Source organism: Lichenostomus cassidix, chromosome 10 (assembly GCF_008360975.1).
Source record: "Lichenostomus cassidix isolate B80296 chromosome 10, HeHo_3.0, whole genome shotgun sequence".
NCBI lineage: Eukaryota > Metazoa > Chordata > Aves > Passeriformes > Meliphagidae > Lichenostomus > Lichenostomus cassidix.
The window spans coordinates 2917181-2940564 of NC_139491.1; the positions used below are offsets into that span (position 1 = coordinate 2917181).

General features: G+C 47.0%; 1 protein-coding gene and 2 long non-coding RNA genes across 9 annotated transcripts in view; 1 reads left to right on the plus strand and 2 right to left on the minus strand.

Annotated features, from left to right (window-relative positions):
- ALDH1A3 (aldehyde dehydrogenase 1 family member A3) overlaps nucleotides 1-8902 on the minus strand; it is a 34163-nt gene extending 25261 nt beyond the window's left edge. The window contains exons 1-2 of one of the 2 annotated variants that reach the window (XM_085070347.1): nucleotides 8773-8902; nucleotides 5339-5443 (exon numbers count right to left, since the gene is read on the minus strand). In XM_085070347.1, the coding sequence (XP_084926473.1) occupies nucleotides 5339-5443; nucleotides 8773-8871 (204 nt within the window). In that variant the 5' untranslated portion in view covers nucleotides 8872-8902. Of the gene's footprint in view, nucleotides 1-5338; nucleotides 5492-8772 lie in introns of both variants that reach the window. The other variant, XM_085070346.1, reaches the window with a different exon arrangement.
- Nucleotides 8903-9153: 251 nt separating this feature from the next.
- On the plus strand, nucleotides 9154-14677 carry LOC146432579 (uncharacterized). Of its 6 annotated transcripts, XR_014854240.1 has the most exons (6): nucleotides 9154-11032; nucleotides 11122-11231; nucleotides 11383-11499; nucleotides 12462-12655; nucleotides 13688-13760; nucleotides 13856-14198. It is a non-coding gene; the product is annotated as an uncharacterized LOC146432579 (long non-coding RNA). The 6 variants fall into 6 exon arrangements; XR_014854236.1 differs by having other exon boundaries at nucleotides 9154-11231; nucleotides 13856-14677; XR_014854239.1 differs by having other exon boundaries at nucleotides 11122-11499.
- On the minus strand, nucleotides 14275-20969 carry LOC146432580 (uncharacterized). The gene is made up of 3 exons (XR_014854241.1): nucleotides 20830-20969; nucleotides 15045-15272; nucleotides 14275-14519 (listed from the first exon to the last, which is right to left on the minus strand). It is a non-coding gene; the product is annotated as an uncharacterized LOC146432580 (long non-coding RNA).
- Nucleotides 20970-23384: the final 2415 nt, after the last annotated feature.

A 23384-nucleotide genomic window follows, 5' to 3' on the forward strand; every position in this document is an offset into this window, starting at 1 on the left:
TTTACTCCTGGATTTGAATCCAAGCCTGGAATATGTTTTAGGTTTGGCCTGGGCTCATAAACAACCTTGAGGTCTGAATACCAATAGGGTCTTTCAAGGGCAATTTAACGTAACTGACTTGTTTATAAAATAATCCAGAATCGTGTTCTTGCCAATACAGGATGTGACACTGGGGGAGGATGAAGAAGCATGACAGGCCACTGGCCTACATGAATTAGCCTCCTCTAAACAAGTGTGGGCAGGAAAATCCCCCATGAGATCAAGGTTTTACCCAGGGAAGCAATTACAGCTCAGATCCCACCATTCAGTCCCCCTGGAGCCCAGGCCAAGGCAGTTAACACACTAAAAATCTCCCTTAGATCCTAGAACACATTTCCAGAACATTTCTACCAGATAGGAAAAATTTTGCTGTTCAGTGCTATGACAAAGACATTTCACCTACACACAATTAGTGCCATTCTCCCTTCATCTCCCAACAGCTTTACCATGCTCTGGACCAAATATAACACTGTTTAACCAAGTTACTACCCAGATGGGGAGAAAATTCCCTCTCTTTCCATACCATCATTCCTAGAGCTTCATGCATTTGCTCTGACCACAGTGTGCCCTGAACTCCTGCCTTTACCTCACATACATTGATTAAAAAGTGAAGCCAAGGGCACATTCCTGATGCAAAGGAATCAATGGGAACACTGCCACCAACACCCACAGCCCAAGGCTGCACCCCAAGCACAGATAAAGCTTTAGACAGACTCCTGCTGTATGTAATGTCTGGCCCAGCCCAAGCCTCACTTCAGCTGATGGAGAACTTGCACCTCATTGCAATGTATGGCTCAAAAGGGTGGGGAAGGAGGGAGGGTGTCAAACCTTGATGAATCCTCACAGCACTTCACCAGTGCCCTCTTCTGTACCTTATCTCAAGTCTTGTCTGGATACAATTAGGAAATAAGCCTCTGCACTGATCCAACAAGGTTTGGCCACTCTTTCCCTACAAAGGGAGGTGTGTCAAGAAAAATGAAGAAAAATGTCATAGGGATACATGTTGACTTCTTAAAAAGTTCATGGTCAAAACTGCAAGTAATCACCAAAGGCAATGGCACCTTATATTAAATTTGGCTCCTCTTCTTCACAAAGAGATCACACAGCTTTGAAACAGTCTGACCTACACTGTCAGGAATAGAAATCCACCCCTTTGGAAGAGCACTGATGGGAAGCCACTGGAGGAAATTTGTGCTGTCACAGAATGGCTCTGGTCCAGCAAGTGATGCCGCTGAGGCAGAGGTGTCCAGAGCCAGTGAGCACAGACAGGCAGGTCCTGCCTGGGGCTCATCACCCACAGGCACTACAAGCCTCTGCATGGCTCACTGCTGGAGCTGATCTGGATTCAGACTGGCACATCACAAAAGCCAGAAGGCACCACCAGCCACTGCACACTTATGTAATCCCCATCCTGCCTGTTGGAATGAAGGCTTGAGCTGAAAGAAGGCAATATTTTATGTGACAGAGCAGGCAAAGGAACATAAGTGTGTCAGGTTTAAACAAGTCTTCCCTTTGCAGCAATTAATTAGTTCTGCAGCCGGGCTGGGAGCACTGATGTGCAGGGAACTGGGTTTGCAGTGATACAGTGCCTTTGGTACTGAGGGTCTTCCCACCACCCTGGCACTCAGAACAGGGGTGAGATGACTGTGTGGGCAGAGGACTCCAGTACATGCTCAGATCTTCCCCATCCTCTAATAATGGAAGCCCAAGAGCCCTGCTGCAGCTCCTGTAGGGACAAGAATGAAGACAACCACCTTTCTCAGACATTCTGGGTGCAAATAGTGTCTCAGAGGCTGCAGTCACTGTCACACAAGCAAACAGCCTTTCCCTAAACACCCTCGGGGTAGCACCACCAAGTGATATCATGAGAGCCTGCCTGCACAGCCTCAATAGGCCTGAGAGACTAGCAAAAACAAGGAAATTCTTCAGAAAGGCTGAAATGCCATTCTTAATCCATCCTGTTATGACTAGGCATTAGGGGAGTCTGAATGGCATGTTCATTGCAGGCATGTTGCAATAGGTAGGCACAAGGCGTGACAAAGTGACTCCTAACTGTCAAGGTGCCAGGAACACCCTGTGGTGCACAAAACCACAGGAGGAGGAGATCCATGCACCCTGGTGCTCTGCTTGGATCTATAACAGATTTACTGGGCATTACATAAAAAGCTCCTCTAAGACAATATTAAGATTGCAAAGTCTGTACAGCATTGGGAAATGCCTGTAAAACTCCATACCCACCTGGGATATTTGAGTTATGATACAACCCCCAGTTACACAATCACATACCTTCCCCCCTGAACAAACTGAGCACTGTTCTTTGTTCTGTCTCGTCCATCTTCCTTCTCTACCTCAAGTCCTACTCATTGCTGCTCCTTTTTTCTCTTCTGCCTTCTTTTTCTCTCTCCTGCCCCAGCTGCAGAGCACAGCGAAGACCATCACCCCACTGGCTCTGTGACTGGGGAAAACACCTGCAAAAAAGCCCTGCTCTGCTTCAATCTCAGGGTGCCCTAGAATGCTCCAGTGAAAAGATGTCCCAGGAATGGGGCACACCCACTGGAGACATTTTCTTCAATTCAACTACTGACTTCTTCAAAAAGCCTCCCCCGTGCACGTCCCTGGAAAGGCACTTTTCTGACATACGGCATAAGCATGTCACAGTTTCTCAGTTAGAAGATCTTCCTGACCAGCTCCCCTGCAAACAGTCCACATATTGCATTGCTTTAACTTCCAAACTCGAGTTCAAAACAGCTACAAACAGCATCATAACAGCCTGAAGTGTCCAAAATCATTATAGAGGGCATTGCAAGTCTGCTGTGGTCTTACCTCAGCCTGCCACTACAATCTGAGGGGAATAGGCTGAGTGTGAACAAATCCTTCTCATAACCCTTCAAAGATCCACATGAGAGTGAACTGTTTAGAAATGATCATGACAGACTCAACAGTCACAGCTATTGCTGCCCATGCTCTGTGGCAATTGAGCTGGGCACTCCTTTGAGGAAGGAGCACTTTTCCCCTGCCCTTGATGGATGTCAGCAAACTGCTAGAAGGAAAAAGCCTGTCTCCAAGTGCTAGGGACAGCACCAGAGTTATTCCTTTTCCATTACCAACCTAGCAAACAGTTGGACACTAAGCTTTTAATTGTGAGCTAAAAGGCCTCCCAGCATCCAGTGGAAACATCCACCATTTTATTTTCAGGGCTTCTTTTTCCAGACAGACTTTTCTTTATTCCTCAACTGTTGCATCAAGGACAATTCTGTAACTAAAGAACAGACAACAAAACCTTTGCTTCTAGGTTTATAAAGCATTGGCCAAGTTTCAGCACCAGACTAAACTGTCATCACTGAGATATTGGCTGCCAAATTTCCACCCCTCACGTGCAGCCTAAGCAAAACACTCTGCTTGGCCAGGGAGGGGCAGGTTTCTGCTCAGGGCTTGGGAAGGGGAGTTCTGCTCCCAGCTTGCTGTGAAGGCAGAGCCAAACCTGGCAGAGCAGAGCTGAAACCAGAGCCAAGTACCAGGAACTGCCACCCCTGCAGTGACACTGGCCAGCACGGGAAGTATAGTGGCACATGGGGACAAGACACTGGAAAGCACCACCAAACACAACTCACCACTTCCTGTGGTGACTCCAGCAGACTGAAGTTACAGCCCCAGGAGGGGATGGACCAGAGCAAGGGAAGCCTCAGGGAACTTAATTTGCCAGGAAAGAGTGAGACATGGTCAAGTGCCACCAGAAGGCAAACAGCTAGTTGGGGATCATTGTCACCCATGACTCTTTTAATTAATCCAGGTCCAGGTCTAATCCCAACTCAGTTTCTTGGAGAAACCTACTTAGAGAAAAAAATTGTTTTAAAAGGTGTGATGTATAGAAGTAGAAGAGGTTTTCAGCACCCAAAGCACAGCTAGCTTACATTCTTGGCTGCAATTTCCACTAAGAAGTCAGTCACCTATACTGAATATCCACGGGGAGAGAGCATTGCTGACTGGAAAGGTTTACAGTGACTCTCCTGCAAGTTAGAAGCTGAATTCAGACAGGGACAAATCTCAAGGATGTAAATTGCAAAAGTGGCCTTTTAGTTAAGTATAACAATTTTCTTTAGCCAGCATTAAGAAGCAGGCACAAAATGCTCATGTAATACTCTGTAGCTGCTTGAGGAGATACTTAGCTCAGGGAATAATAACAACGTCATGGTTTCTGCCTATCAAAATACAGTTGCATCAGAGTCAGCTTCAATTCCACTGTTTACATGCCACTGCAATTAAACACAGTTGTGTCCTCCCCAGCCAGGATAAAGAAATTACACATAATGTTTGGTTCTGCCTCAATGTGTAATTGCCCCACGGATGCACAGATCCCCAGTGGCAGTAAGTGTTGGAGGCTGCCTCACAAGCACTGAACAATAATTCTTAATAGTTCTTACATACGAAGAGAAGATCTCAGTGCAGGCAGAAATGGCCACATTGCCCATCACTTACTGCCCACAGCAATGAGCTGCCAAAGCCCTGGCACAGCACAGCAGCTGTGAATCACCTTCCCATGACTTCCTGCACAAAGCCAGATCTTGGCCCAGCTCTTTTCCATAGGTCAGACCAGTTGGCCCATACATGATGAGCTGCTCTGGACAAAAAAAGTATCACATGTGATTACCAAACCCAAGCAGTTACATCTCAGGTTACTCTACAGCACACCAGGGCTAGCCAGGGACTACAAAACTCTTGAGATACTGGTTTGTTTTTGGTGAGAGCTGCCACGTTTGTGCAGGCAGCCAGAACCCACGATACCATCTGGAAAAGCAGCACCACATCTCCAGCAGCAAGTGGTCAATGTTTGCATGACTGAGCTTAAATTCCCCCAAGCACTCAGGTTATTTGTTGACTGTGTTTAAAAAGGGGCAGTTTCAGTTCAGTACCTCCAACAGGCTGTCCTGCAGCTGGTGTATAAACCACCCCCAACACAGGGCCCAAGTCCTGTCAGGGATGTGCACACACCGTCATTGTTATTTCCTCAGGCTGGCTGCTTCCCTCCAGTCTATGCCACAAGAATGATGCTCAGTCTCATTCCTCTGACAGTGTTCAGCAGCCAGTTCCTGCCAGGGAAAGTGCCTCTGACAAGCTGGACAGGATTGATCCCACCCAGCCCATGTAATATTTGAGCAGCACATCCAGTGTCCCAGACCTCCAGCTCTATCTGGCCAGATGGATGTTGTTGTTAAAAGCCAGCTTTTCCTCTGTGTGCTTCCCTACAAAAAGAGCTCCCCTGGAAAAATGTCTTTTGCACTGCTTGTCCAACAACACTTACCTTATCTCCTTCCTCAATGTCACAAATTTTCTCCAGCGTTGAAGGGTTGTAAGTGGGGAACTTCTTTCCACTTGTAGACTCGTGCCATTCATTGTTAATAAATATCTGAAGAGAGAACAAGGGGAGTGGGATGGGCACGAGAAAGAAAAACAACTGAAATAGACCAAAAAAAAAATAAACCCATACAAGTGCTCCTCAAAGGTCCAGAGGCTCTTCAACTTCTGTCCACAGCAGAGTCAAGTGTGCTCAGTCTCTCTCCCAGGGAGACTACTGGCAATACAGAAGCATTTCTCCAAAATTCATGCACCCAGTTAGTTTTGAGCCAGAGGATGGGTCCCGCACAGTACAACACTGGGATTTGGCATTGAGAAAGGGGCAGTTTTTGAAGTACATCTCTATGGGAACAGCAAGCAGACACCAACTCATATGGTTCAGGCAAAAGGAGCCCCTGGTTACATATCACTGTACAACGATTACTTGGCTGTTTGTGCCCTGCCCTGGGCTACCTCCACAGCTTGCTCCCTGCTCTGACAGTGGCCAGAGGAGGCGAGTTCTGGCTCGGTTCTGCCCCACCATGCCTTGTCACAGGCCAGATCAAGCCTCCCACATCACTTGGAGTCATCTGTGACAAGATTTAAGTGTTTCAAAATATTGCATTTCCAGAGCAAGAACAAACAGTCCCAGCATTGCGTAACTGAAAATGCATTAAATACTGGAGTGTTGTTACTCACTGTAAACAGAACATGAATACCTATATACAATTAATTGATTCAACATGCATCTTATCCATGCAGTGATCTGACTTGGCAGTGTTATATTTTATAAATATACTTTAAATAAGATTAGATGAAGTAATCTTTATTAGTAGCCTGCTAGTGGCTGTAAGCTAGTACTTTTATTTGGAAGCCATCCACATTTGCAATCTTGTTTATGAGTCTCTACACACCGCCAGGAGATTAATGTTGCATCTCTTATGTTCGGAATTCCCACTGCTTTGGGTCATAGTTTTCTTTCCTTGGGCAGCTTTTTTTCCTGAAAGGACATTTTCTTACTATTTCTGCATAAAGCATCCAAAGTGTAATTGGTGTAGAAGCTGCACTGCTGGACCCACCTGTTTCACACAGGCTGAGAAAAAGAAAATTTTACCCAAAATGTTGCCAAGGGAAGTCACAAGGAAAGATACAACGTTAGAAATATTAATGCCTGTTTAAGACACCTATGCTCCCCAACTACCTCTGTTATCCAAGAGCTACATTTTAACATTTACACATTTTAACTTCAGTTTTCCTTTGTTTCACTAATGAAAAAGGTCACAACATAAATGTGGGAAATATGACTGGAACTGTAAAATTACAGTATCAGGTATATAGTCACAAAGTAAGTATTGGGGAAGGATGCTGATTTTTCCTTTTCATTCAACATTAATTCTATGGGAAAGTGATGTTCCTACCAAGTAGTAAAACAAGAGGGACAGGATGAGGCTGTTTCAAATGTAACATATACACTGGCATCATTCTGGGAATCCACTGCATATCCCGAGTCCTTGGTGCCAGGAGTTGAAATCAAATCGAATAATATATCAGCAGTTCATGCTTCACAGCCAGAATTTGAGACAAGGAATTGTGGACAGATCACTTCCATCACACACCCATGACAAGCACTAAGCTGCACTATAAGTAAGATCTTTGTTGAAAAATTCTGCCTCTCCCCCAGCCCCGTAACTGGTAGAACGAAAAATAAAAATCTCCACTAAGCAGAGGGAAGCATTCTGTCAGCTGTAAACATCTGGTGAAACTCAGAGCTTGCACAAAACCCCTCTCAGTTTTATGAAAATTGACTGCTGCTCATTATTTTCTCAGATGCACCAGGAGCATCAGATCAAACATCAAACTCACACTTTTAATTTACGTTGGTTTTAAAGATACTACCTTGACTCTTTTAGCACTCACAGTCTCTGGCAAAACCGTGGAGCATAAACTGCATGTTTTAAAACATACACGGCTGCAGGATAAGATCCCCAAGGAGTGTTTAAAAGTGTTCACAACAATAAAAATAACAAAAACCAGAACATTTGGATGTTTAAGAAGAACTCAAATGGCCGTGTCCATTTTGGACGCAGGAAAGAGCTGTTTGTGCAGCATTACGCCATTCTGCAATCAGCAGCTGCAGATCCAATTTGCTGCTAAATGACAAGTTTATCTGACAAATAAAGAGTAGATAAATTTGGGATGTTAAAAATTAATCTACTACAGAGGTTACTCCTAATTGCTGATCTGTTTCAGTACTTTGGATGCATAATTCAAATCAACACCTCACCGGATAAGCTCTGTTCACTCCTCACTGCAAGGGAAGGAGCTTCAAATTCTGTTTTTTCTTAACACAAAAATGCAACAGTAACATACTCATTGATACCCTCCAGCTCTTTTAGTAGCGCCACAAAGTTGAAGTTATGGAAGTTGAGGCTTTTCAGCAGCATAACCAGCCAGGACATTTTCGCCACTGCGCAAGGCAGCGGGTCAGGCTGTTGTGGAACAAAAAGCGACTCAGCGATCACAGAGCTACAGCTGCGTTGGGAGCAGGGATTTCTGCAGCCGTGCTCAGCTCCATGCCAGCCACACCTCTGAGGGATGGAGATATCAAGCCCAGGGGCATTTGGTTTATACCTAAAGGTTTATACCAAAAAGGTCAGGAGCAGCTGTTTGAAGGGAAGCTCAATGGAGAGCTGAGAGGTGAGGGTTTGCGTGGGCTCAGTGCCTGACTCCTCATCTCGCGGGGAGGCTGTGGAGTTGGGAGAAGAGTCACCAACCCTTGTGGAGCTGCAGGATGGCTCCAGCCCCATGGCAGAGCCATTCCCAAGGCCCAGTCCCGCTGGACAATGGCTCTTCCCCACGCTCGCCACCACCCAAACCCACCGCTGGCACCAAGCCACCTCCCCGCAGGGGAGCTGTGGGTCAAGGACGGCTGAACACAACTGCAGCTAGCAGCTTCCTCAGGGATAAAGCCCTGCTCGGGTTGCCTGCCCAGGCTCACCGCATCCAAATCGGATTGTGCTGAGCGCCACGGGGAGCCGGAGGCGACGGGAGGGGAAGAGGCGTCAGGCATCAAGGCCAGGGAGAAGAGCCCAGGGCACCTGGGGCAGTGCGACAGCTTTGGTGGAGTTATTTCATTAAAAAGAAGAAGTTAGGGTTTGGGCATTAGGGCAACTGGTGGTCCATTAGAAATGGCACTGTCATCTGCTCGCTCAGCCTCAAGCCTCCATAAACCTACTGTCTCGAACAGCAGAAGGAATAAAAGAAGCTAAGAAAAGCAACACTGAGGGTGAAAATTTTGTATTAGAAACATAACACCTCACCGCCGCCCTGACTCCAGCGAGCATCAGCAACACCACGGCGAAGCCCGCCCGCCGCCCAGCGCCCCATGCCTGGCGGGCTCACCTTGGTGTACTTCACCTCCAGGCTGCGCAGGGGCCGCGGCAGCGGCGGCACCTTCTTGTCGGGCTGCCCGTTCTCCACGGCGCCGTTGAGGGCAGCCATGGCCCCGCCGTCGAGCCCGCGCGCCTTCTGCCCGCTGACAGCGCCCGCGCCGCCTTAAGAGCGCCGCGCGCGCCGCCCGCCCGCCCCCATTGGCCGCCCGCCCCGCCCCGCGCGCCCGCCCTGCCCCGCCCCTCCGCGCCCCGCCCCGGCCCCTCGCGCGGCCGCAGGTGACGGGCGGCGCCACCCCGCCGAGGCTCCGCGCGCGCCGCAGGGTGGGGGGGCGCCCTCGCGCCGCCGCGGGGCCCTCAGAGCGCTGCGCGCCGCTGAGCCCTCAGGGCTCACAGGGAGCTCCTCAGGGGCTACAAAGGCTCCCCAAGGGCTCCCGAAGGATTCCCCCAAGGCTCCCAAAGGCTGCCAAAGGGCTGCCGAAGGAGCTCCCCTCAGGCTCGCAAAGGGCTCCCAAAGGGCTCTCCACAGGGTTCCAAGGGATTCCCCTCAGGCCATAAATGGTTTCCCGCAGGGCTCTCCACAGAGTCCCAAAGGGTTTCCACAGAGTCCCTCAGGGCTCCCCCAAAGGGCTCTGACATTGCTCCCTCAGGGCTCCGCACGGTGTTCCCCGCAGTGCTCCCCTCAGGGCTCCCTCAGAGCTGCACACACAGCGCAGACATTGCTCCCCATGGGTTTCCCTCAGGGCTCCCTGCAGCCGAGGGCAGTGAAGGAGGGGACCTGGATGTGCCCAGCCGGGCTTGGGGAGCAGAGCAGCCACCCTGGCTTCTCCCAAAGGGTGACACTGGGGTGGGCTTGGGAGGACATGCCCTCTGCTGCCTTCTGCCTCCCCGTCCCACCCAAACCCACCCAGAAGGCAGACACAGGAGGACCCTTGCAGAGTTCTCCATGGGAATAACACCACTGTCTCCAGGCAATAAGGGTCTTTTTCTGCTATTCCTGGTAACCCGACATCCTTACCCCAACCTGCTACACCCCATCCTTCACTCAGTGCCTCTGGAGAGCTTTCCAGGACTGATCGTAAGAGAAGAACATTACATCAAATGTCTGATGTGCATCTGACAGCAGCTCCTCCACATCCTGTGTGCATACAGGATTCTGGGACCAGTTTGGCCACCCCAGTCTGACTATCCCAGTCAAAGGACTCTAGCCAGCTGGGGCAGGACCAGCCCTTTCCACTGAAATGTCCTACACTGATAACCAGCATATTTATGTCCCACACAGCCATCCTCCAGGATGGTGTTCATAGTAGCATACTTGGAACATCGAGAAAGATGCTGTCTTTTGAGAAGTCCTAAAGGATATGGAACATGTCTAAAGTGACAGATCTAGGCTCTGCGCCTGAACAAGTTCATTATGTATTGCTTAACTTCATTCTGCATAAAATATGGGTAAGTCTTTGCAGGCTGGGGGCCAGGACACTCGGAGCACCCTTACACCCCCACACACATGAAAGATAATACAACATATTTTCCATATAGCAAGTGGCAAGGTGCCAGAAGTTATCTTCCAAAATGTTCCAAAGAGTCTGTAATCCCCAGCAATAGTCAGCACTTTGCAGTTAGAATGCTTAAAAATACTCAGGACTTGCAAAGGCATATAGCCCATGATATCACAATGGTGTGGAGTTAGTGCTGATTCAGAAGGGAAAGTACCTTCATGAATCAACCTCCACTCCCTGAAGCTTGCAGGATATTTTTGGTGGTCCTCTGCCCAGGTGAAAGCTTATCTGATGGTGATTGGTGCAGAAATGTCTATTTCTAAGCTGTCCATTTTTAACTGTCCAGTTGCTATTTCCCACAAAAGCTATAAATACATCCAAGCTAGAATAAATCTCTTAGCTAAATCCCAATGTATTCCTAGCCCCAACGAAGAGGAGTTTATCAATTTCCGTCTGTATCTTTTCCACAGAAACACTCAGTGGATGTGGAAAGTACTTTTGCAATTAGGACAAAATATCAGGATGAGGAGAATGATGAATAAGAAGTCCCAGAACAAGTAGTGTCTAAAGAGTCATTCCAGTGGGTTGTCTCATGTGGAATGACCTTGTCTCTTATCTCTGATGAGAAAGATTTTATACAGGACACTCCTGGGAAAATTATTGCCTCTTTGAGTTAATGTTGGTGCGGTGTGAGATACATCCAAGGTAGAAATTCCACGTACAGGGTTTGGGGATGTGTAAGACTTTTAAAAGGTTGTACAGAGTGAATGAATGGTGAGTCAGTGACATATGAATGAGCTGAAATAATAGACTTTAATGCATGTGCATAGCTGTGTGCAATGTTTCCTCTGGTAACATCACAGGAAGAGTAACAGAATGTTCTGCTGTCAGCGAGTTTTGTGGACACTGACTGGTCCTTTGTTGAGCAAACCCAATCCTGCCACAAGTGGGAACTCCACCAGTCCCAGAAGAGGTATGTCTTTTGTCTTGTGTGGTTATATCAGATCCACAGAGGTGGAAACACTCGTGTCTCCAGACTGCTGAATGGGAGAAGCCCCAAAAGCAGCAGCAAAGCCCTGATGAGAAAAAATATGAGATGTTTTACATTAATTTTTGTGCTTCAGGAGAGCCATGGCACCACTCAGAGAGAAGCACTGAAAATATGGGTTTTACCTAAGTTTGCAACACTTAATCAACATGTCAGAAACATAAGCAAGAGGAAAAGCATCCACTGATGAGAAGTTAGATCGCTACTGAGTCACCCTGCTGTGTTCTCCTGTTGCAGAGATCTCTGCTATATGTGTCCTTAACCTGCTGCAGTGAATTCCTTGGAGCTGCTCTGCAGAGCCATATCTCACAGAGAGCTTCTAGACTGTCAGTACACCTGCTCTTCTCTCCCAAGCAGAACAAAGTTCACCTTCCCACTGTTGGATTGGATGTGTGCACTCTTAAATCTGCTGCATCTCTGCTGCATCTTATGCCCTTGTCCATCTCAGGAGTGCAGGGAGTTGTATACAGAGGGTTGGTGAAGACATCTCCAGACTACCTGGAAATATTTTTCTAGACCCCTATGGCATCCTGCTCCATGAATGAAGACAGATTTGGCAGTGGGGCATGTATTAGAGGGCTGTATTTGCCCAGCCAGTGGTGCTGTAGCCCTTGAAAGATACTCTACAAACTGATCCGTTGATACTTCAAAGATTTTTTCTCATCTATACCTAAGCCTGTGCTTCCAGCTGACCAGCAGTCCCATAGCTGTGTAGAGCAGTCAACCTGGCACAAGGCCAAAGCTTATCCCACTTATTTTCCATATACCCCGAAGCCCATTCACACACAAACATAAATACGTGTGTGAAACAATATACTCTGAAAGGCTACTGAGGCTGTGTGCTCCAGCATTCAACAGCCCATAGTGTCCAGAATTTGCCTGGTTTTCCTCATCCAGATGAACTGTAATTGAGTTATCCACACCCTTTTCCTACAGGCATCCCCCTCACTCTGCATTGGCAATGCTTGCTGCTCCTGAGGGAGCAGCTCCCCTCATGATTTATTCTCCTCTTGTTTAATGTGCAGCAAAGGGGCTTTTTACTGCCTGTTATTCAAACTGTGCTTTGGGCACAAAATTATTCATTTCCGTATGGTTTTTCCATGGTGCTCATGACAGCAGTGTCTGAGAGTTTCGCATGCACTGTTTCCTTTTCAGTAATTTTGAGAGGATGCTGACCCTATATTATCAGTGAGGAAAGAAGGCGGGCAGTGATGAATTAAAAAAAGGGTCTGCATGATTCCCAGTGTGAGTCACCTACAGCCTGAGTGCTTTAATGACAGACATTCAGAGCTCAGCTCCAGCAGTCATTGCACAAAGCTGATCTAAAGATCTCTCACCTAAACACCCAGGTAAGGCTGGTGAGTGGGCATTGCTCCTCAGTGACTTTAATGTGGGAATTTTCTGGGTTTTTATAAGTTTACCATTCCTGTAACTTTTTCCCTGCAGGTAGTTCTCTAGAGTGTGAGTTAATTTTCCTAAGCAAACTTAAAATCCATACATTTCATCAGTCTTGACCAAATTTACTGTGATACAGGTTAGCAGCAGGATGGACTGTTTTGAACTGTGATGTGATTGGCATTTTTTGGGCTCTCTGGTAGCAGAAGTGACTGTTTGATTGATAGGGACTGGCCATGTGAAGGCAGCGAGACAGTGCTCTGCCAGCACATTTTGATTTCCTTTGTTTTTCCAAATATTTTCTGGCTGCAAAATAGTGATAACTGAACTGCTGCCTTCAGTTGTGAAAGATACTACAAATATCCCCAAATTAATGGAAAACTCTGCCCTGTTTTACCAAAACTAGTTCTACTCAGTTTAGCAAAGTATTCACATAAAATTTCAAAAGGATTTGAATCCAGAGAGGTGCCTTAAAAAAAAAAATTTAGAAAGATCAGACTGTCCTGAAGATACCATGGAAATGGTATGTCTTACATGAAGGTTTTCTTGAATCAATCCAACTTTACTTGGGCTGTGCTGATGCCTACAACCCTTCTCCAGCAATAGTAGTGGCGAATTGTTGTAAACATTGGATATAACTTGGAGTCTGAGCAGCCCCATGAACTCAGCACCCTGCCATATTTTTATTGCCCTTCTCGTGCCCTGTGGGTTAAAGCTTCAATTTTATCACATCTGGGACTGAAAAAGAGTTCACTTTCCTGTTCCTTTCCATCTCCAAAAATCCTGTCAGTAAAGGTGGAGAGAGGCGATGTGAGATACTGTAAGATGCTATTTGTGCAAACATTTGTAATCCTAAATATGACCTCATGATGCAAACCAGGACTTTGGCTGCTCAAGACAAAACACAGCCTTTTTATGCTTTGTGCTGTAATTACTTCATGAAGCAAAATCCTCAGTCAAATTAATTTTCTTCATGCATATCATAGGTATTAAACTGCGACTGTGCACAAGGATTGGCCTTTCCTTTAGTTAGCCTGGCTCCAAAAGAAAATTGGAAAAGTAAGTGGCAAGGAAATAACAAACAGCTGAACATTAAAAATTTTTTTCTATTGAAACAAGGTCTATTTCCTCTAGTCTTCACTTTTCTCTGCCAGGCCAAGCATTGCAAGATGAGGAGAGTGGGAGCAGGAACAGAAGCAAGTGCGAGATAACCTACTAAGATAGTGTCTGTGCTGTGAAGAAGTTCAAGGACCTGTTTCCTTACAAACCACTCAGTGTGTCTGGCACCGCTGGCGATGGGAACCACTCCCTGCATTGATCTGGCGATACAGACCTGAGGATTATTTGCCTGCAAACAGCTATTGTTTGCAGGATCGGCAAATGAAAAAAACAAATATGTTTGTTTTCTCCACAGATCATGTTGCTTCCTACTTTCTCTTGATAAGAGGCATTTGGGGACGGTGCCCAGGTTTGAAGCAGTGGTTGTCCAGGCAGGAATTGAGAAGCCTAAAATGTGCTTTCTTCTTCTGCGCCTTCCTCCCTGCCTCTTTGCTCTCACTCATCATCACATCTGTTCTGGGCCCAATGCCCAACAGTTCTGCATTAACGCCTCAGTACACACAGGCTCACTCAGCTGAACAGTTCGCAATGCAACGTACCCGGTGCCGTCATGGCTTCCCGAATCGAGCTCCTGCAAACCATTTTTGTTTACGGGAACGATCGCTTGGCTTCAGAATGCTACTTGTGAGCTGTGCCCAGCTGACTCGAGACACTCCAGGTCTTCCCAGAGAAATGGTTTTGCAGGGCGCCGTCGTGAATCTAGAAAATACAGAACAGAGCAGGTGAACAAACATCCTTAAAGATGATCCCATCTCAGACCTTGATCCTGCAAACCCACACGGGCTTAATGTTAAGCACATGAACAGTCCCAGATGACTTCAGCAGAGCTACTCACATGCTCACAGCGCAGAGCAGTTGCCAGATCAGAGTCTTTATGTCTAATTGCAAAATAAAAGGCAAGTCTCCCAGTTCTATCAACTGTAATGAATTGTTATTAGCAGCACAATTTAAAATAGCCGCGGGGCAGATCCCTGGCAGACCACTGGGGATAAAGTGATGTGGACTTGTTGCAACAGAACCTGGAAATACTTTTCCTTGGAAAAGTATTTGCCATGCCAGTCATATGAAACTCTTAACACTGTGATGAGGTTGTTTTTGTAGGTTTCGAACCATGCAAGGGGTTTTTTTTTGGTGGCTATTCTTTGCACAATTTCTCTCTTTTCCACCTTTTGGACTGAATTCTTCTGCTTGAACCAGGAGTCGGGAATCTGCTCTGCTCCTAACCTTGGGGGTGCTTTCTGTGAGCATTTGATGATGTTCCAGTGTCCACAGTAGGAAAAAACCAAACCGCGGTCCCTGTCCAGCAGGCTCTTTGGCACCAGGTCAGCATCCACGACCCTGGGCTGCTCGCGGGGTCCCATCCGTGTCCCCTCGGGTGAGGGGCTGCGCAGTACAATAGGCGACATTGTGTCCCGTCGCTTCCACTAACGGCGAGGCGGAGGACAGGCAAATCTGGGGGCACAGAGAGCGAAACCCACCCATGTTTGTTAATGAAGGGCCAGCCCCGGGCCCTCATTAGGAGCCCGCCGGGCCGTGCCCCTGCCCCACCGCCCGCCAGTGCCGGGCCGAGCGCGGAGCGGCCGCCGCGCTCAGCGGGCGCGGAAGGTGGCGCGGCCTCTCCGGGCTGGCGTTTGCACCTGGGGCTGCCGCGCTTTAATGGACTTTAACACATGCAAACAAGAGCTTTTGTGTGCGGGCACAAAGGCTGCCCCGGCGCGGGGCTCTCCCCAACACTGCCGCATTGTTTCCCCTCCGCTGCTTCTTGTCACCCTCCTTGTCAGAGTTTAATGAGGACAACGAGGTTTCGCAGGCTCATTTCGCACTTCAGCAACTTTCTAACACTTCCCTAACGAGGGAGAAGGGGCCGGAGCGATCGGGGGCGCAGGGGAGGAGCCGCCCCGGCAGAGACCCGCAGCCTCGGGGCCGGGGCAGGTGCGCCCGGGGCCGAGCGGGACCGAGTCGGGCTGCAGCCCCTTCCAGCCCACCTCCGGCACCTCGACGTGGCTCCATTAAAAAAAATAAAACCCCAACCTAATAACTTCGCGGGATTTAAGCTCGGCAGGGAGGACGGGAGTATCGTCGTGGTGCCCGAGGAGCAGCGAGGCTGCGGGGACGCGGTGGCCGCTGGGACCGTGGTGGGCAGCGGCACGGACCGGCCCCGTGGCTCGCTGCGAGGCATTTGCCCGGAGCACGTAGTTTTCCCGGGGCAAGTAGCTTTCCCGGGAGCAGGTAGCATTCCCGGGCTCTCCGGGACGGAGATCCGCATTTTTCTCACCTCCCGCCGTCGCCGCCGAAGCGAGCCATCCCTCCCGAAGGCGAGGAGGGAGCGGGGCGGATGCTCGGCTCCTCTCCCCTCACCCCAGGGCAGTTTCTCCCCATGCCGATCGTGCGTTCGCCCAGCACCGCTCGGCGCATTCCGCTGCTCCGGGATAGAGCGGCATTTCGCGGCGGCGGGGACCGGCGGGCTAGGGATGCCGAGCGGGGTCGGTAAAACTGCCCGAACTCCCAGTTTGCACCGTTCAAAGCCCTCGAGGTGTTTTAATTGCTTTGGGGAAGGGGCCTCCCCTCCCAAACGCAGCCATTCCCCGCGGGCTGGCTTTATTTCCCCCTCTCTAACTAGCCAGCGGTCCCAGGCAGACCGTAGCTGCGGTTTTCGGTGTTTTAGATAGAGATTTTGGGGAGGATTTGCCTTTAGCCTTTGCAAATCCTCGTTTCTGCCTCCTGTTCCCACGACCGAAATCTCCCCTCTGCTTTTTTTCTTACTTCCCTCTTCTCTGCGTGTGAGAAATTTGGAAAACTCGAGAAGTCGTTTAATGCAAAGGGATTTTAAAACACAAAAGTATGCTGTGAAAGAAAAAAACCCAACACCCCAACCACTTAATTAGATACTTACCGAAGGAGCCATTAGAGCCTGCTGGGTATAACACGGTTTATAAGTTCTCTGGCCACAAAGAAATTCAGTAATTACTATTTTTTTCCTCCCTTACAATAGGATGGGTTAAGGATGGAGTGTGATAAACTTAACTCTGTTCCTGGGCTTTTTGCAGATTAGCCTTTGGCACTCGCTGGTAAATACCAAGTGAATAGAGGCTGTGTGACCACAGTCCCTTGAATTAGGGACAAACATTTCCTCTGTGCATTTTAAATAATGCTACTGCCAAATATTTTGTTACCAGAGATCATTATCCTTTTGAATGAAAACTCGAGGAGTAAAGGCATTGGTTTTGTCTTTGCTGGTGTGGAACAGACTATATGATATCTAGAACAGCAACAAGCTTTCACAAATTGCTATATGATTTCTACTGCCAGGTTCTGTGATATTGGATACGACATAAAAATAAAAAAGCCGGGCAGATAGACACAGAAACTCACAGAAACCACCTGTATATTTTGTTTCAAAGGAAAATCTCAGCTATTGTCTTACTGGCTCTGGTTCTGTTAGGCCTTGGATCTGCTTAATCTTTAAAGCTATTCAAACAAATTGAATGATACAGGGCAAGTCTTCTATAATTAATCCGGATTCTTGAATTTTGATACAAACTTTTATGTAACCGAGAAGTTTCCCTCTTTTCCTTGCAAAGACTTTAAATAGGCACTAAGTCTTTCTGTCAAGAGTGCTACCATGAACAAAGTTGAAAGGAACAAACCTGGAAATTTTCCCTTCACGAGGAAGAAAGAGATGCAAACATAAAGTCATGGGAGAGCTGGTACTGGTGCCTGGACAGAGACCAAGGTTTAAAGTGGTCCCTGTGCTAAAAACCACCAGAACACGAATGGAGGAATGGTGGTTTGTCCCAGGCACAGCTTCTGCAGGATGGTATTTTGTCAGTTTATCTGAACCTCACAGGAACTCAGCACTGGCACTTAAAGGTCTCATTTGAACCTTTTGAAATGTTTATTCTTTCACTACTACAGTCCAAAGAAAATGGAAACGATGCCATCGGGTATGGAAGAACTCGTGACGTCCATGCTCAACTGCCACTGTGGATGATGAAGCTTCAGCTGTGGTTTGCTCCTTCTCATGTTATGCAATTTTCTCTTGGTATTTGGCAGAGCTGCTTCAGAATGAATACTTTGCAGAGCTGTGCATCTTGTGATGAGGCATTGTTGAAATCCCCCAGTGTATGACTCCCTTGTAGGAGTCAAAATTTTATCTGGATTATCAGGAAAGTAAGAATTATGTTGGGGGGATTTTGGGTTTTTTTTTGTGATTTTGATTGTCTTGCCTGTGACTTCAGTGGAAAATCAATACACTGAGAAAGGCCTGTAGGTCTGGACCTGGTAAATAACTTGTAGGTTGCAGATACAATTCTCACTGAGGCCATTGGTAAAAACCCTCACAGACCCAGTGTGGATTCAGCTGGTGTCAGCAGCTCCCCAGGTTACCCCATGGCAGATCCACTGACAACCTCTGCTTTCTGACTCTCCGTCTTTCCTCACATGCTTTTCTTCAGATCCTGTAAAATCCAGTGAAAGAATGAAAACCTTTAGATTCTGAAGCTTGTGTCTCTGGCAGTGATGGTTTATATAATGCAGTTCTACAATCAGGTATATGGGAAAGGACCCTCTGCTTTCAGGGAATTACCTGATGGGCCAAATGGGTTTCCTTGAGGTTTCCTTGAGTTTCTGAGCAGTTGTGGGTCTGTCTTTTATGGACACAGAGAGAAGTGGTGCTCACTGTATGGACAGAGCAGAAAGCTGTGCCCAGGGTCACATCAGCTGCTGTGCAATCTTGTCCTTGGTCACATCAGGCAACTCCCTCTCTGCTGAATGTCCTACCCCTCAAGCCAGGCAACAATTCCACCTTTTACTCATCAAAGTGTAGTTTCAAACCACATGCCCAGGATGCTGGCGCTCTGTGCCAACCTTTCACTGCTCACATTACCAGTGTCTCCAGAAAGGTAATGCCAAGCCTTATTCTCCTTTCCCTACAGAGGTGTCACATCCTTCAGGTTGTCTAAAGACCCTTTGGAGTGAGACTGTTCATTTTAGGATGGGAATAGAAAGAAAATACAGACCCTGGTCCCCATGGAAGAGAGGAACCACCCAAAGTTGCCCATGCAATGGGCCAGACAGGACGTTTTTTGGGTGCCAGCAGCTCCCAGGTGCTGCTGCCTCTCCCGACGCCAAAGCCACTGGGTCCTGTCACAGCTGCTCTGCGCGCCAGCCCAGAGAGGCCACTGCTGATAACACTCTCCAGGTGTTCAGCCCCGAGAACAAAGGCCCTTTTCAGTGGCTGCCGAGAAGGAAGAAGCCTCCTTGCTGGATGGAAAATGGCTTTCCTGGATGGCAATATTTGGTTACAGTATGATCTGTTACTTCAGAAGAAGCCCCGCAGAAGGGAGGGTAATTTGACTCAGGCATGTGAAAAACCATTGTGGGGACTCTTGTCTGCCTCCTTCTTCTGCCCAAAGTACTGAAACAACGTTGAGTTTTGATGTTTCATATGAACAAAGTAAAACTGGCATCTGGGATCAAAATGTACCTCATCTTGCCATGCCCATTGTCATGAGGATGAACTGGTTCATCATCCTGGAGAAAGTGGGCTCTCTGCAGAGCCCCAGTCACTCACCTGGCTGGATAGCACACAAAACAATGTCTTCAGAGCACAAAACTGAGCTGAGAAAAGCTGTGTGCTGGCAGGAGCACAGTCCAGGGGAAGTTTTCCCTCAAACCATGGACCTGAATTTCAATGCCTGTGTGGGAACATCTTAATCAAACATTTTCTCAGCAAAACTTGTACTGTTTGCACAGGAACAGCTGGAAGATAATTTGGTCCTGTGGATGAGGAGGTGGGTTTGGGTATATTTGGATATATTTTCCAAGTAGCAGTGCATTCTGTGTTTTGGCACTGGAGGGATTTTCAAAGGGAAAGGTCTGATGACCACCAACTGCAGCCGTCTAGAGGTGGCGCATTCCCCCTTTCCCACAGAGCCAGCTGCCAAGGGAAGGAGCACCCCTTGCACAAGCACTGCTGTCATGCTGTCCATATATTTTCAAAACCTGGGCTTCTACCACCAGCTGAACGCTCTCTGTGCTCTCCTACAGCCCTCACCATGGTTATAATCTCCATGGGGTACTACCAGTGTGTTTCTTCACCATGGCTGCTCAGTCTACCTCTACTTCACCCCTACACCCCATAAGCTGTTCTTCACACCCTGGGGAGTTGGTTTCCTCGGATATGTAGGAGGTGGCTTATCTAAAATTATTTTCTCCACGTCCTTCAGGTAGAAGTGAGAAGGACAATCCAAGGAACATTCCCACACTGATGAGGCATTTCCCATCTCTGTAAGAAACACAGGGGAATGCTATCCTTACCCAAAATGTGTGTGCTTAATGGAAGAGCAAGGACATGAAACCTCTTTTAAATCATCTGCTGTTCATGCACAAATATATCTCTATATAAAGCTGAACTTCTCATTTTAAGTAAGCAGAACACTAGCACAGATATTTTCAATCTAGCAGTACTATTTCCTATAAAAGACAAGGCTTCCCTAATTCTTCAAATGCACCAGCTAACATCTATACAAATAATGGGATTTGGCTGAGTACAGTTAAATATATTTGATTACTTCCCTTTTATCTAGTTCTAGGTTTACTGTACTTTTCCTTGGATGGCAAATAAGAAGCCCTTTTCTTCTAAGTGACAGCAGGGAAAAGAATCAGGTTGCTAATTTACCTGAGACCCAGGAGCGTGTAATGATAGATGTGTGCTGGAAACTACAGAGTGGGCTTTCTAATTTTGGGGGGAGGAGAGAGGGAAAGCGTGAGATTCGTTAATCTTTCAGATTGATGGTGCTTTTGCTGATGGACTTTCATGGTTGTAATTACACACACATCAGGAAACAAATGCAGTGAGGAGAAGAGCTGACAGGAGGCTGGGACCTAACAAAATGTTTCATACAGGAAGCAATTAAAATGGAAAATCACCATTCTCCAGACAAACGAGGATACAAGGTGCTCGTGACTAATCACAGAATCTCTCTCGAAGCAAAGGTTATAGACTTACCTGCAGTGGTGTAGGAAGTGAGCACACACATGGTCCAGGAGCAGTTTGGTTGAAGAAGCAGAAATCCTTGTGTGGATGTCCAGGCCTGCAGGTCACCAGTGCTTCCAAGGGCATGTGCCACCTGGGTCTTTGCAGAGAGGAACTCCACAAAGTTAAATGCAGTTTCTTTCTGCATTTAACACCTCGCTGCTCGGCACACCTCTGGTGTTGGGTTAGCCCAAGACACTCTGGTCTGAGGGGATCCTTCTCAAAGCCTGCTGAGAACACATGGCTTTCAATGTCAGCAGCTTCACTGCTCATTTATTTGAATTTAGTGGGAAAATGTCATAGATCTATTTTCTTATGAGCCATATGAAACATGCAGTATATTTATTCTTTCCAATGGGACTCTAAAATCTCTTACCTGGAAAGCTTTCCCTGATGGGTCATTAGCATGTTGTCTCTTCCTCCTCCTGCTACTCACTCATCCCAAAACAGAACTGGGCTGTAACTGGTGCCTCTTTTCTGCATTTGTCACACCAACGGCCTGGAGGAGGTGTGCAATGCCCAGTGCAGAAGGCAACAAAAAAACACCCTGCAGGTGACCTGTGAAGAGGGAAAAGCTCAGCTTTTCATCACCCACAGAAATGGGAGCAAGGTAAAAAAAAAATGGTAATTTCCATCATCTACCTACTTTTGTCAGGCTTTGATCAAAGCAGATCCTCATTTCTTTTGCTTAGAAAATTATAGAATGCAACAACCCCCCCCCCAAATATTATTCTGTTACACCCGTAGAGTTTTGGGGTTTTTTACATATATTGCAATGAAAAAAAAATCAGATGAAAAAAACTCGGGGGTAGAAAAGTCGGGTAGGGGGGCTCAGGTAGAAAAGTCACTCTCTAGGTAGGAAAAGGAATTGGAGTCCAAGCTGAGTTTGCAGTGCAGATGTGCTCTTAGTCTGATTTAGGAAATGCTTATCTCCTCCTCTCCTGGAACTCCTTTGCCTTCTTCTGGAGTCTGGGCAGGTCAAGTTCAAGCCAGGCTTTTACCTGGAGAGGTACATTCACATCAGCCAAGAGAGGAGCAGTGCTGCAGGGAGAGGATGTGTCACACACGGGGCAGTGGTACAGACAGTCCAGGTGATCTGAAACAAAGTCATCTAATTTTAAAAAATATTTTAATATTCTAGTGAATGATACCTTCCTTTTGTTCCTTAGAAGATTCAACCTACTAGTTCTTCCCTGGCTATTTTAGCTGCATATCTGTTTACTTCAGAAATAAAGTTGGTTATCCAGAAAAGCAGAAAGATGCCATAATTTCCTGTATGCATGTTTGTGTGTATTCTACACTTCCAGCAGACCCTAAAACATCTACAGAATCACCAAGCAAGCAGCTTTTGTCTCTTTGTTGTTTCATAAAAAAAAAAATTGTATTATGGCTTTCAAGTAGAAAAAAATTAGAGAAATAATAACATGACCCAACGGCGAAAATATTTTTTTTCATGAACTATACCAATGAATTGGAAATGCAAGTAGTAAAATGAATTGCCAAAAGTATCAAATATATGTTTTCAATAACTTTTTTTTTTTGTTACCTAGTAAAATATTTTCCTGGAGAAGGGTTGTTAAACCCCTTGGTGCAATATAAAGGTGCAGTGATGTATTGTCTCAGAAGGGGTTTAATGGAGTTTTGAGGTTCCATTTTTTGTACATATTTTCAACACACACAGTGCGTGATCAATTTGGATTTATAAAATGCTCTATATTTCTTTCTAAGCAATGATCTTAACTTTTAAAGAATGTTGCTTAGTTAGGAGAGCATGTGTGTGTGTTTGCATTTTGGCAAGGCAGCAAATCACATACAGTATTTATGTCATTTGAGAAAAGTATTTGTGCATTTGCCAAAACCAGTCCTTTCTTAGAACCTAAAGGTATTTGATCTTCTCTAAACCATAGTTTTAGGGGGGATTAGGTGTGTGGGAGCAGTGGGCAGAGACAAGCTCTGTCCGGTCCTTGCGGTGTGAAAGGGCAGGATTTTAGACAAACAAGCCAGATCTTGTTTCAGCTCAACTCTGACTCTGTTTTTGTGAAAATCTGTTTCTCAGACCTACCTGTGGCTTTGCTGCCAATGAGCTGGACTTTTGCAGAGAAGTTACTGACGCAGGCTGGGCAGCACTGGGTAGAGCCTGACCCTGCTCTCCTGCCACAGCTCCTGTGACATCCTGGGGAGGTCAAGAATTATTAAATGTACAGAGCAAAGATGGCAGTAGGATGATCTGTGTTAGACCAGCGATTCCCCCTGGTAAGTGACCCACTGCAGTCATTTTACTGGGAAAAGACAACAAACAGCTGAGTGTACAGGGATGGGGAACATGTCGGGGCTGCATGGTCATGATTTATCCTGATCTGTTATTCCTCCTTCTTTTATCATAGAATCATACAATATCGTGAGTTAGAAGGGACTCACAAAGACCCTCAAAGTTCAACTCCTTATCCACAAAGATCAGGATCCATTCTTAGCTGCCTGGTATGAGCTGCTGCTGATTTGTCTCAGAGGGTGAAAACCCAGTGCTCTGC